At 42.0% G+C, this 13,734-nt stretch overlaps 1 protein-coding gene across 1 annotated transcript in view; it reads left to right on the top strand.

The window, feature by feature from the left end:
* LOC126175127 (chitooligosaccharidolytic beta-N-acetylglucosaminidase-like) overlaps positions 1-13,734 on the top strand; it is a 336,523-nt gene that overhangs the window by 280,932 nt on the left and 41,857 nt on the right. The window contains exon 6 of the mRNA XM_049921680.1: positions 7,752-8,079. Within this exon, the coding sequence (XP_049777637.1) occupies positions 7,752-8,079 (328 nt within the window). The remainder of the gene's footprint in view (positions 1-7,751; positions 8,080-13,734) is intronic.

Below are 13,734 nucleotides of genomic sequence, written 5' to 3'. Positions count from 1 at the left end.
CAGTGGGGAACTGACTTCCTTGATTGTTTGTTGTTCAGTGAAGAGGCATTGCGAAGGTCAGTATCCATAATGTTCATATCTGAGAATCAGAACATCCTCATGAAATTGTGCAACATCAAAGAGGTTCCCAAAAGTTAAAAATTTTCCTCACTGTGTCCTGAAGTCAAGGGCCAATTATCATTATTATTATTATTAGTATTATTATTAGTATTAGTATTATCATTACTATTTTTGCTGAAGCTACCACAACAAGGGTGACTTACCTGGATATGTTGCAAGAATGGCTCTTTCCCAAGTCACAAGGTCAACCTGAAAACTTTATTTGGCAACAAGATGGAGCCTCTCGCCGTTGGCATCTCTTTGTATGATTAATGAATGTAAGTAAAATGAACGGAAAGACAGCTGTAATTACTGATTTCTTTGTCACAACAGGATTCACTGAATTAGGGCAGCGTCCTCAAGCGAACTACATTAGAAGGAAAGAATCCCATTAACACATATGCTCGAAATACAATAAGAATTATTTTTAAATAATGTTAAAATTTTAATTTTTTTCAACAATTTTTTAAGAAATTTTTTTTACTGTTCCATAGATACCACGTAATGTATTTAAACGGTTAGAAAAAATCAGAACTAAGATGTACTTACAACAGTGTCACATTAGTGCATGAGCATGCATCCCTAAGTCCATAGTGAAATCCCTGAAGAAGGGAAGTCATCAAAATAGATAAAACAGGATGTTGGTGCAATAGTGTGGCGGCGCACTATGAGAAAAAAAAGTATGTAAGCACATGAGTGAGACCAAAAGACATAAATCAGGATATATTAAAATTATTCACTCATCCACACACCATTATGAATAAATGTTAAGACAATGAAGTTGATTAAGCAACAAACGGATAAGCACAACCATACAGAATTTATGAAATGGAGGACACAATATTAAAATGACAACATACTGACACAGTTATTGTCATTTTTGTCAGGCTGACTATCTCAAATGAAAGGACACCTAACCATGGCAGAAAATTAAGATAATGATATAACAAAGTACTAAGATAAGTTGAAGAAAGATATAACAGGAATCTATGCATACCGTTTAGTGGTTGCAAGGGTGCAACTCGGAAGGCAGTCAGGTGTGTACTAAAATGGAAAAATGATGTACCATGGGAGGTGCTAGTGATCGATGGTAAGACCATGACATAAGGTAAATGCAGAGAGATTTTTGAATATGTAGATTGGTAAGTACTCTAACAGTGAAAGAATGTATCCAAAGATAGAATAATACAAAAGTAAAAGATAAAAATCATTTGAATTGCTCATTCAAGGAAAGGTAAATATAATGATGAAAAAGTAATGCATGTAAAAATAAGTAGAATCACAAAGTAGATGAAATGAAAATCCAGTTTGTAGAGATATGAACTGCTGTTCTAATGCAGCATAACCATTTGTGACAAAGAAATTGTAAATTACAGCTGTTTTGTGATTCATTTTACTTCTGTTTGTTATGAAGTTTAAAGGCTGTGCGTAGCCCCAAAGTATTATATCTTTGTACGAGAGAGGTTGAAAGTCGAAGTCCCAGACTGTTGCATTGGTTGTAATGGTCAATAAGATAGGTCCCTTTTCCGCTTGCCTCAACGTTGGTCTGACTTCAAGCGATGCGATTTTTTCCTTTGGGGGTCCTTAAAAGGTCGTGTATATGTGTCGCCACTACCTAATGATTTGCCGGAGTTGAGGCACAGAATTGAACAGGCTATTTCTTCCCTTTTCCTCTACACATGTCAATCAAAGTGACGGAAGTATTGGATTTTAGGTTGCATGTTCTGCCATGTAACTGAAGGTGCACATGTTGCACAATTGTAAGAAAAATATGATGAGTTTGCCTCCAGCTTTATGTTTAGGGTGTTCCATTTATCTTATGACCGCCTGTGTGGAGCAGTAGATGTCCAGCTATCAGATGCCGTGTCGCCCATCTTCTTCTGCGGTACGACATGGCTACATTTAAAATACAAACAAATAAATTCTGTACTCACCTATGTCATGCAAAGAGATGCTGGAACTGCCCGCCATTACATTCAACGGATTTGTGACATCTACTCAAGAAATTGTTAATCACATGATCTAATTCTCTCTCAAATATTGAATTATTTTATTCACAGGTTCCTCTATCGTGTGGGGATTTGTTGTGTACACTTTGTCCTTCAGTGCACCCTACAAATAAAAAATAGCACAGAGTTAAATCAGGACTTTTAGCAGGCCAGATATTGTTGCTAATCACTCTTTCATCGAACAGCGTGCCAAGAAACATTGGTATTATGAGTCCTTGCCGAATCCTGTTGAAAAATGCGTCCTCTTTCACTCAATTCATAAAAAACAGTCACAAAATTTTTTGCACCTGTAAGGACGTCATTAAAAAAATTAGTCACATTATTCTGTCACCACTAACTGCACACCACACCCCTATTTTCTGATCATAAAGGGAATCCTCATGAAGCACAGCAGGTCCATCTGCACTCCAATTTCGATAGTTTTGCGAATTGACACACCCATTTAAATGGAGCCACGTCACGTCTGAAAACAGACTGACATAAGGATCCATTTTACCATCATGCAATTCTTTTAAAACCCATTCACAAAACTTAACCCTGTGCACAGGATAATCAGGTCGAAGTTCTTTTACTACTGATACTATATAGGGCCTTAGCCCTAGCAGCTTAGCACTTCTTTGCGTTGCTGCCAAAAATGTCCAAGAGACTTTTTAAGGGAATTTTGCAGGCGGTATGCAGTATCATCGAGACGAGCTTCTGTGAGCACTGTACGTCGTCGTTACACGAAATTTATCCACTAATTGGTGAACTGCATCACGACTCGGAACTGGACCACCTGGAAACTTCTGTTCAAAAATCTCCTAACAATACGGATTGTCTGGGGGAGGAGACCAAACAGCGAGGTCATCGGTCTCATTGGGTAAGGGAAGGATGGGGAAGGAAGTCCGCGGTGCCCTTTCAAAGGAACCATCCCGGCCTTTGCCTGGAGCGATTTAGAGGAATAACGGAAAACCTAAATCAGGATGCCCAGACGCGGGATTGAACCGTCGTCCTCCCGAATATGAGTCCAGTGATCCGAACAGTATGGCCCAACTCTGTACACACATACGAATCGTAAATAAATACTCGTTGTGGAACGTAATAATTCGCTCTTGCCATTGTTGCATTTGCAAACTTCACCGTTGCACTCATGATGCCTGTTTCACTGCTCGAATGACATTGACCGAGAAAGTGCGTATTTCTGTACAGCCTTCAGGCTAAAATGTACAAAAAAGGCATAGTGCTGTCCTGGGGGACTTCCTGGCTGGCCTTCAATACCCCGGGCAGGTGGTCATCAGTTAAATGGAACACCCTCTATGATTTAATAATTTTTTCATAATGCAGGGCCAGAGACATATTTCTTTAAAGTCAGTACCGCCATTAGACTGTTGTTTATTTGAAGTGTTACATTTGCACTTATATAATCATGATTTCTGCTTCAAAGTGCCATTATCAAGTGTTTTAAGTGTTATAAATTGCCTAAGTATGCCATCTTAGGCGATTTATAACACTTAAAACAACTGCTTAAGATGGTGTACTTAGGCAATTTATAACACTTAAAACACTTGATAATGGCACTTTGAAGCAGAAATCATGATTGTGTAAGTGTAAATGGAACACTGCAAGTAAACAACAGACTGATGGCTGTACTGACTTTAAAGACCTCTATGATTTGTTGTAAATAGTCTAAATTAAATTGTTATATCATATCATTGAAACCTGGACATTCTTTTCTGGATACCTTGTATACTCTGAAAAAATAGAAAACTAAAACAGGTAAATAAAGGAGGAATGAGATTAAGGGGGGTAGGACGTCAAACGGGCCGACTTGGAGCAGGAGAGGCAGCACAGGACATTTTAGTTTCCACTGTCTATAATTTCACAAGTAAATTCATAAAACTTTATCAGCATAACCAGAAAGGATTCAGGATTCACACTCGTAGCAGCAGAAGTTCAAAAACATAACAAAATAATTTTTTTACATGTCAAATTTCATAATTTTTTCAGGTACACTTTTCTTCATAAGTAAGAGAGACTATTCGATGAATTTTGCACAGCATACAAACCATACATACAGGTGTCCGAAACTCTAGAATGTATTTAATTTATGAAAAAATGAATGAGCTGTTACGTTTTAAACTTTATGTTTAGAAAAAAATCAAATTTTGTAGTTAATTATCTCAATTTTTACCACAGTTTTTAACAGATTTGGAAAATTCTAGAGTTTCATACACCTGTAAGTATGGTTTGTATGCTGTGCAAAATTCATCAAAGAATCTCTCTTACTTGTGAAGGAAAATATACCTATAGCAACAAATGCAGCCAACAGTAAGTGAAAAAATGATGAAATTTTGTATCTAAAAAAAATTATTTTGTTATGTTTTTGCACTTCCACTGCTATGAGTGTGAATCCTGAATCTTTCCTGGTCATGCTGACAAAGTTTTATGAATTTATTCGTAAAAATACGTTGTTGTTGTTGTGATCTTCAGTCCTGAGACTGGTTTGATGCAACTCCCCATGCTGTGCAAGCTTCTTCATCTCCCAGTACTTACTGCAACCTACATACTTCTGAATCTGCTTAGTGTATTCATTTCTTGGTCTCCCTCTACGATTTTTACCCTCCACACTGCCCTCCAATTCTAAATTTGTGATCCCTTGATGCTTCAGAACATGTCCTATTAACTGGTCCCTTCTACTTGTCAAGTTGTGCCACCGATTTCTCTTCTCCAAAATTCTATTCAATACCTCCTCATTAGTTATATGATCTACCCGTCTAATCTTCAGCATTCTTCTGTAGCACCACATATCGAAAGCTTGTATTCTGTTCTTGTCCGAACTATTTATCGCCCATGTTTCACTTCCATACATGGCTTCACTCCATACAAATACTTTCAGAAACGACTTCCTGACACTTAAATCTATACTCGATGTTAACAAATTTCTCTTTTTCAGAAACGCTTTCCTTGCCTTTACCAGTCTACATTTTATATGCTCTCTACTTCGACCATCATCAGTCCTTTTGCTCCCCAAATAGCAAAACTCCTTTACTACTTTAAGTGTCTCATTTCCTAATCTAATTCCCTCAGCATCACCCGACTTTATTCGACTACATTCCATTATCCTCGTTTTGCTTTTGTTGATGTTCATCTTATATCCTCCTTTCAAAACACTGTACATTCCGTTCAACTGCTTTTCCAAGTCCTCGGTGTCTCTGACAGAATTACAATGTCACCGGCCCATTGGCAAACCTCAAACTTTTTATTTCTTCTCCATGGATTTTAATACCTACTCCAAACTTTTGTTTTGTTTCCTTTACTGCTTGCTCAATATACAGATTGAATAGCATCGGGGAGAGGCTACAACCTTGACTCACTCCCTTCCCAACCACTGCTTCCCTTTCATGTCCCTCGACTCTTATAACTGCCATCTGCTTTTTGTACAAATTGTAAATAGCCTTTCGCTCCCTGCATTTTATCCCTGCCACCTTCAGAATTTGAAAGAGAGTATTCCAGTCAACATTGTCAAAAGCCTTCTCTAAGTCTACAAATGCTAGAAACGTAGGTTTGCCTTTCCTTAATCTTTCTTCTAAGATAAGTCATAGGGTCAGTATTGCCTCGCGTGTTCCAACATTTCTGCGGAATCCAAACTGATCTTCCCCAAGGTCGGCTTCTACCAGTTTTTCCATTCATCTGTAAAGAATTCGCGTTAGTATTTTTCAGCTGTGACTTATTAAACTGTTAGTTCGGTAATTTTCACATCTGTCAACACCTGTTTTCTTTGGGATTGGAATTATTATATTCTTCTTGAAGTCCGAGGGAATTTCGCCTGTCTCATACATCTTGCTCACAAGATGGTAGAGTTTTGTCAGGACTGGCTCTCCCAAGGTTGTCAGTAGTACTAATGGAATGTTGTCTACTCCTGGGGCCTTGTTTCGACTTAGGTCTTTCATTGCTTTGTCAAACTCTTCACGCAGTATCATATCTCTCATTTCATCTTCAAGTACCTCCTCTTCCATTTCCATAATATTGTCCTCAAGAACATCGCCCTTGTATAGACCCTCTATATACTTTCGGCTTTCCCTTCTTTGCTTAAAACTGGGTTTCCATCTGAGCTCTTGATACTCATGGAAGTGGATCTCTTTACTCCAAAGGTCTCTTTAATTTTCCTGTAGGCAGTATGTATCTTACCCCTCGTGAGATAAGCCTCTACATCCTTACATTTGTCCTCTAGCCATCCCTGCTTAACCATTTTGCAGTACCTGTCGATCTCATTTTTGAGACGTTTGTATTCCTTTTTGCCTGCTTCATTTACTGCATTTTTGTATTTTCTCCTTTCATCAATTAAATTCAGTATCTCTTCTGTTACCCAAGGATTTCTACTAGCCCTCGTCTTTTTACCTATTTGATCCTCTGCTGCCTTCACTACTTCATCCCTCAAAGCTACCCATTCTTCTTCAACTGTATTTCTTTCCCCCATTCCTGTCAATTGCTCCCTTATGCTCTCCCTGAAACTCTTTACAACCTCTGGTTCTTTCAGTTTATCCAGGTCCCATCTCCTTAAAGTCCCACCTTTTTGCAGTTTCTTCGGTTTTAATCTACAGTTCATAACCAATAGATTGTGGTCAGAGTCCACATCTGCCTCTGGAAATGTCTTACAATTTAAAACCTGGTTCCTAAATCTCTGTGCTACCGTTATATAATCTATCTGAAACCTTCTAGTATTTCCAGGGTTCTTCCATGTACACAACCTTCTTTCATGATTCTTGATCCAAGTGTTGGCTATGATTAAGTCATGATCTGTGCAAAATACTACCAGGCGGCTTCCTCTTTCATTTCTTAGCCCCAATCCATATTCACCTACTACGTGTCCTTCTCTTCCTTTTCCTACTGTCGAATTCCAGTCACCATGACTATTAAATTTTCGTTTCCCTTCACTACCTGAATAATTTATTTTATCTCATCATACATTTCATCAATTTCTTCATCATCTGCAGAGCTACTTGGCATATAATCTTGCACTACTGTAGTAGGCATGGGCTTCGTGTCTATCTTGGCCACAATAATGTGTTCACTATGCTGTTTGTAGTAGCTTACCCGCACTCCTATTTTTTTATTCATTATTAAACCTACTCCTGCATTACCCCTATTTGATTTTGTATTTATAACCCTGTATTCACCTGACCAAAAGTCTTGTTCCTCCTCCCACTGAACTTCACTAATTCCCACTATATCTAACTTTAACCTATTCACTTCCGTTTTTAAAATTTCTAACCAACCTGCCCGATTAAGGGATCTGACATTCCACGCTCCGATCCGTAGAACGCCAGTTTTCTTTCTCCTCATAACGACGTCCTCTTGAGTAAGTCCCCGCCCGGAGATCCGAATGGGGGACAATTTTACCTCCTGAATATTTTACCCAAGAGGACGCCATCATCATTTAATCATACAGTAAAGCTGCATGTCCTCGGGAAAAATTACGGCTGTAGTTTCCCCTTGCTTTCAGCCGTTGTAAAAGTGTAGACAGTAGAAAATAAAATGTCCTGTGGTGCCTCTCCTGCTCCAAGTCGGCCCGTTTGACGTCCTACCCCACTTAAGTTGAGGTGTTTTGAGGCTAGCGCTACACAGCTTTACTACTAGTGATCCAGTGATCCACGCGGCCGGCAGGTGGGGAGCGTTTTCGGCGCGCGAGACGTACTCGGCGCAGCAGGTGTCGGCGCTGCTGTCGTACGCGCGGGCGCGCGGCATCCGGCTGCTGCTCGAGCTGGACGCGCCTGCGCACTCGGGCCAGGGCTGGCAGTGGGGGGAGGCGGCGGGGCTGGGCGCGCTGGCGCTGTGCGTGGGGCAGCAGCCGTGGCGCCGCCTCTGCATCCAGCCGCCGTGCGGCCAGCTCAACCCCGCCAACCCGCGCCTCGTCGGCGTGCTGGCGGACGTGTACCGGGACGTGGTGGACCTCTGGCCGCCGGGACAGCCGCTGCACATGGGCGGCGACGAGGTGCGTAGCGCGTCTGCCAGGGGGGCTCCCCCGCGTACTCACAGGTCTACCACACTCGCTGCCGAGCTAGGGCCTCCTGTTCCTTAAGCCGTCGGCACACGGACCGTGCATCGGAGCGTTGAGCGTGCCGAGTTTCTGACGTCATAGCGTGGAATAGCACGTTCGGGAGTCTTTCCGAACGTGCAGAGCAATATCTGGCATGTCTGAGCGTTGACCAATGAGATGGCACAATGCCACCTACGTCACACGCACGCCGTCTCTCTTCAGTACAGTTGGCATTCATCTCAAGCCTATATATATATATGCCGTTTCTGAGCACCAGCAAATTGAGAATCACTGGAAAACCCGTTGTTAACTGTGTCATTCGTTCTAATAAAATCATGAGCAACATCATATTCGTGGCAAAAGAGTTATTGTAACTTGCGTATTGTGAGGGTAGGCTATTTGAAGGCAGCGACACACTGAAGATCCACCCAAAACGCATTGTTCTTGGTACAATTTGTTATAATTAAATTTCAATTAGTAACATATCTATGATTGAGGTTTTCAGCAAGGGGTAACATACTATGATTAGGATCAAAGGATGTGTTGTTGGTTTGGCGTAATGACTAGCGTCACTGTCCTGAGATGATTTTTTTGGGGTGGGGGGGGGCGGTGGTTTGCGTCTTGACACTTCAAAATTTTTTCTTAACATTGGCTTTTTTATTAGGTTCTGATACTTTATTATTAGTTTAATAGAAGTATATACTATAATATTTGATGTTATGTAAATATAAGTTCACCTTTTTTTTGAGGGGTGACTTTATTCGATTGGTTTAATCTACAGGACAGCTTGCGCTACTTGTATAAAGATATTTTGCTCCTTTTTCTTTTATGCATCGTAATTCACATGTTGCAAAGATTCTCCTACTGGGTAGAAACAGTGATCAAGTAAGACAGACCTTGGGGTTTTGCTAAAATGTGGGATTGATGAAATAATGCTTATCTTATGCGGCGAAGTATTCCAAACTTTTACCACACTGTTTGTAATGCAACTTTTATAAGGCTGTGTCCTTATTGACTGGACATGGTACTTTCCTTTTCGTGGAAGATGGAGGAAATGTGCGTTTTAATAGAGCTAATGTGGGAGTTTTACGCGCGCTCGTAGAGCAAACAGTATCATTTACGAACTAGAAACATCCCTCAACTGTCGCTGGAGTGCGTTGCGATAGCGTATACAACGTTGGAGCCCAAATACCGTATGCACGAGTCGCATCGTTAAGCCGTCGGCACGCGGACCGTGCTGTCGAACGTTAATGGTGAGCGTGCCAAGTTCAACGTGCTGCTGAACGCTCAGGAACAATGCGACCTGTGCGTGCGGTACGTGGGCCCCAACGTGGTATACGCGATCGCAACGCACTCCAGCAGCAGTTGAGGGATCCTTCTAGTTCATAATCACACTGTTTGCCCAACAGGCGCGCTTAAAATTGCCACGTTAGCTCTATTAAAACGCATATTTCCTTCATCGTCCACGAAAAGGAAGGCACCATGTGCAATCAATAAAGACACAGGCTTATAAAAGTTCCATTACATACAGTGAGATACAAATTTGCAATACTTCACATAAGATAAACATTATTTCATCATTCCCACATTTTAGTAAAACTCCAGGGCCAGTCTTACTCGATCACTGTTCCTACGCAGTGGCAGAATCTTTGCAACATGTGAATTACCAAGCGTAAAAGAAAAAGGAGCAAAATATCTGTATACAAGTACTGTAACCTGTCCTGTAGATTAAGCCAATCGAACAAAGTCACCCCTCAAAGAAAGGTGAGCTTATATTTACATAACATCAAATATTATAGCATATACTTATATTAAACTAATAATAAAGTATCAGAACCTAATAAAAACGCGAATGTTATGAAAAAGAATTTGGGAGTGTTGTGACGCGAACCTCCACCCCAACAAGGACTCGTTATTGGACAGAGACTCTACTCATTACGCTTTTTTTTTCATCTGCTCGGGGCGGATCGTCGTAAGACATCCGTTTAAGTTCGTTGTTGATCGATTAACTCAGTTTTTTTATTACACAGGGCAACTAACCCTCTGACCGAACATGCTGAGCTACCGTGCCGGCTGCTAAACTAACAACAGACTCAGTTTTGTTAAGCATATTTTCATACCCCTTGCTAAAACGTTTAATTTTACCCCTTCCTAAAAATGTTACTCTTAGATAATTACGTTAATTGAAATTTAATTATAACATTGTACCAAGAACAATGCGTTTTGGGTTGATCTTCAGTGTGTCACTCCCTTCAAATAGCCTACTTTCATAATATGCTCGTTACAATAATTCTTTTGCCACGAATATGACGTCTCTTATTATTTTACTGCAACGAATAACACAGTTAACTACGGGTTTTGCAGTGATTCTCAATTTGCTGGTGCTCAGAAACGGCATATATACATATTGGCTTGAAATGAATGCCAATATGGCACCTCACAACTCTGTACTGAAGGGATACGGCGTGCGTGTGACGTAGGTGGCGTTGTGCCGTCTCATTGGTCAACGCTCAGAATATCTGACATGCCAGATATTGCTGTGCACTTTCGGAAAGACTCCCGAGCGTGCTATTCCACGCTATGACGTCAGAAACTCGGCACGCTCAACGTTCGGATGCAAGGTCCGTGTGCCGACGGCTTAGCGTTTCTCCAGTGTCTCTGGCGGATTATGCTGGAGTGATTTTAATTGTAGAATCTTCCAGCTACCGTTCTTTTCTTATCCTGTGAAGGATAGCACCAGCAAAATATCGTCTTGTACGAGAGTCACTCCAAAAGAAATGCACACTATTTTTTTAAAATCCGTTTTTTGTTTTCTACACGTTTGAAAGTTTTACAGTATGTAGATACATCCTCTGGAACAAAATTTTCATTTCACCACATAATTTCCATCCCTCTCAACTGCCTTACCCCATCTTGGAACCAGCGCCTACATACCCGCACGGTAAAATTCTGGACCAAGCTGTTGGAGCCGATGTTTGGCAGCGTGCACCAGGGAGTCATCATCTTCAAATCTTGTTTCACGAAGAGAGTCTTTCAGTTTCCAAAAGAGATGATAGTCACATGGAGCCAGGTCAAGTGTTCTCAGTGTTGTCCATCCGAGTTTTGTGATCGCTTCCATGGTTTTTTGACTGACATGTGGCGGTGCATTGTCGTGCAACAGCAAAACATCCTCCTTTTGCCGATGTGGTCGAACACGACTCAGTCGAGCTTGAAGCTTCTTCAGCGTCATCACCTATGCATCAGAATTTATGGTGGTTCCACTTGGCATGATGTCCACAAGCAAGAGTCCTTTGGAATCGAAAAACACCGTAGCCATAACTTTTCCAGCAGAAGGTGTAGTTTCGAATTTTTTTTTTTTCTTGGGTGAATTTGCATGATGCCACTCCACTGATTGCCTCTTCGTCTCTGGTGAAAAAGGAGCCATGTTTCATCACCTGTCACAATTCTTCCAAGAAATTCATCTCCACCATTCTCGTAATGTTCCAAAAGTTCACTGCATACCGTTTTTCTTGTTTCTTTGTGAGCCACTGTCAACATCCTGGGAACACACCTGGCACAAACCTTTTTTAACGCCAACACTTTCAGTATTCTGCAAACACTTCCTTCCTCTATCCCAGCGTAGCGTGACAATTCGTTCACTGTGATGCGTCTGTCAGCAGTCACCAATTCGTTAACTCTCTGCACATTGTCCGGAGCGTGTGCAGTACGAGGCCTGCCGCTGCGAGGACAATCCTCAATATTGCCGTGTCCGCTTTCATAAAGTTACCTGCTTGCCCACTAACTGTACTGCGATCGACAGCAGCATCTCCATACACCTTTTTCAACCTCTTCTGGATGTTTCCCACTGTCTCGTTTTCATAGCACAGTAATTCTACGACAGCACGTTGCTTCTGACGAACGTCAAGTGCAGCAGCCATCTTGAAGCCATGCTGTGACGGCGCCACTCACGGGGACAGGTTGAACTAAGTTTGAAAACAAGCGGGAAGGATGTATCTACACACTGTAAAACTTTCACACATGCAGAATGAAATTTGTATTTTTACAAAAATGGTGTGCATTTCTTTTGGAGTGACCCTCGCAAAACAGTACAGTGTGTGAAAAAAAGAAAAAGAGAGAGAGAGAGGATATGCAATGGTATTTCAGTCATTACAGTATCGAGTCAGAGTTACAAAGAACTTGGCAGTATGAGCCGACTTACGAGTATGACGTTGTAGCCCCCTCTGCCCTGAACGAAAACAGTGATTCGGTTTGGAAAGGCGTCCTAAAGCCGTTTTATCCTCTCCTGAGACAAACTAGCCGACAACTGCTGTAACTGGATACTGGTGCTGAGAGACCTGACGTTCGAAATGGTCCTACATGCATTCTGTCTGTGACAAATTTTGGTGGTCTTGTTGGGGTAGCTGAGTAGATATGTGCCGTGTGTGTATGAGCATTGTCCTTTTGAAAACTGGCACTGCGATATGATGCACAAGAGGAGACAAGTGGGTACACAGGATGTCGGTGTTCTACTGTTGTGCCCTCAGAGTTCCTTCAACCGCTACTAGCCGTGTCCTGGTGTCATACCGGATGCCCCATCACACCATGATGCCAGTAATAACGGCGCTGTGCCCCTGCAAAATGTTGGAAGAACGGCACCTTCCCCAGGTCGCCAACATACTAGCCGAGGATGGTCGTCTGGGATAATGCTAAACCGTGATTGAGCGCTGAACTCAGTGTGACTCCGTTCCTCACAGTCTCCCAGTCACAGCACTGCCGCACATTCAGCCCTTTGTGTTGTGCTGCTGGCGTGATTCCCTAGCCTGGATGCTCTGCAGCTAGTCTCTGACAAATAACGCGGTATGAAGCAGAAAGTTGCAGGGGATCCATTTCTCCTTCTCGGATGGCAGGCACAATTTGAGAGTATTGCAGTGTGTTTGGTGCATAATTGGCGATCCTCCATTTTGGTAGTCAGAGGTGTTCGAAGAATGAAGTGGACTTGCCTACAGTTAAATGAAGCGAATAAATCCCATTTGTTTCTCTGGAAATATCAGTGTTGTATTTTTGAGTCACCTTTTCCCTATTGATTAAACATGAACACCGCTCACGGATTAGACCTTAGACACGCGAGGTAGCTGCACGGTCACGGTTCGTGCGGCTTCCCCCAGGAGGTTCGAGTCCTCCCTCGTACATGGTTGTGCGTGTGTTGTCCTCAGCGTGAGTTTAAGTTAGATCAAGTAGTGTGTAAGCCTAGGGACCGATAACCTCAACAGTTTGGTCCAGTAGGAACTTACCACAAATTTCCAAAGAAGTTACGCCTTAGGCCTGTTCCGAGTAGCTGGCTGGTGCCTACGAGGCATTACTAGGAACGGCCTCTGACTGTGTGACACGTGGTCACCATGTCGCCAACCCTTCCGGGCCGCTATTGCCACTAGATAGAACCTCATGGTGCTGCTGCTTCTTCGTTCAAGCAACTCCTCATTTGGCCTTATGAGGCTGGGTAGATCCTGTTACAGACTTCCCTGTCTCGTAGAAAATAATCTGATGAGGTGATGGGAATCGAACACACGTCCTTCCGCACTGAAGGCAGCAACACTAGCCTTTTTCCCCTTTTTTCTATCTCTCTGTTCCTTG

The sequence above is a fragment of the Schistocerca cancellata genome, chromosome 3 (genome assembly GCF_023864275.1).
Source record: "Schistocerca cancellata isolate TAMUIC-IGC-003103 chromosome 3, iqSchCanc2.1, whole genome shotgun sequence".
NCBI classification, from domain to species: Eukaryota; Metazoa; Arthropoda; class Insecta; order Orthoptera; family Acrididae; genus Schistocerca; species Schistocerca cancellata.
The sequence above is the reverse complement of the archived record's forward strand: the minus strand, read 5'-3'. Positions and strand labels throughout refer to the sequence as shown.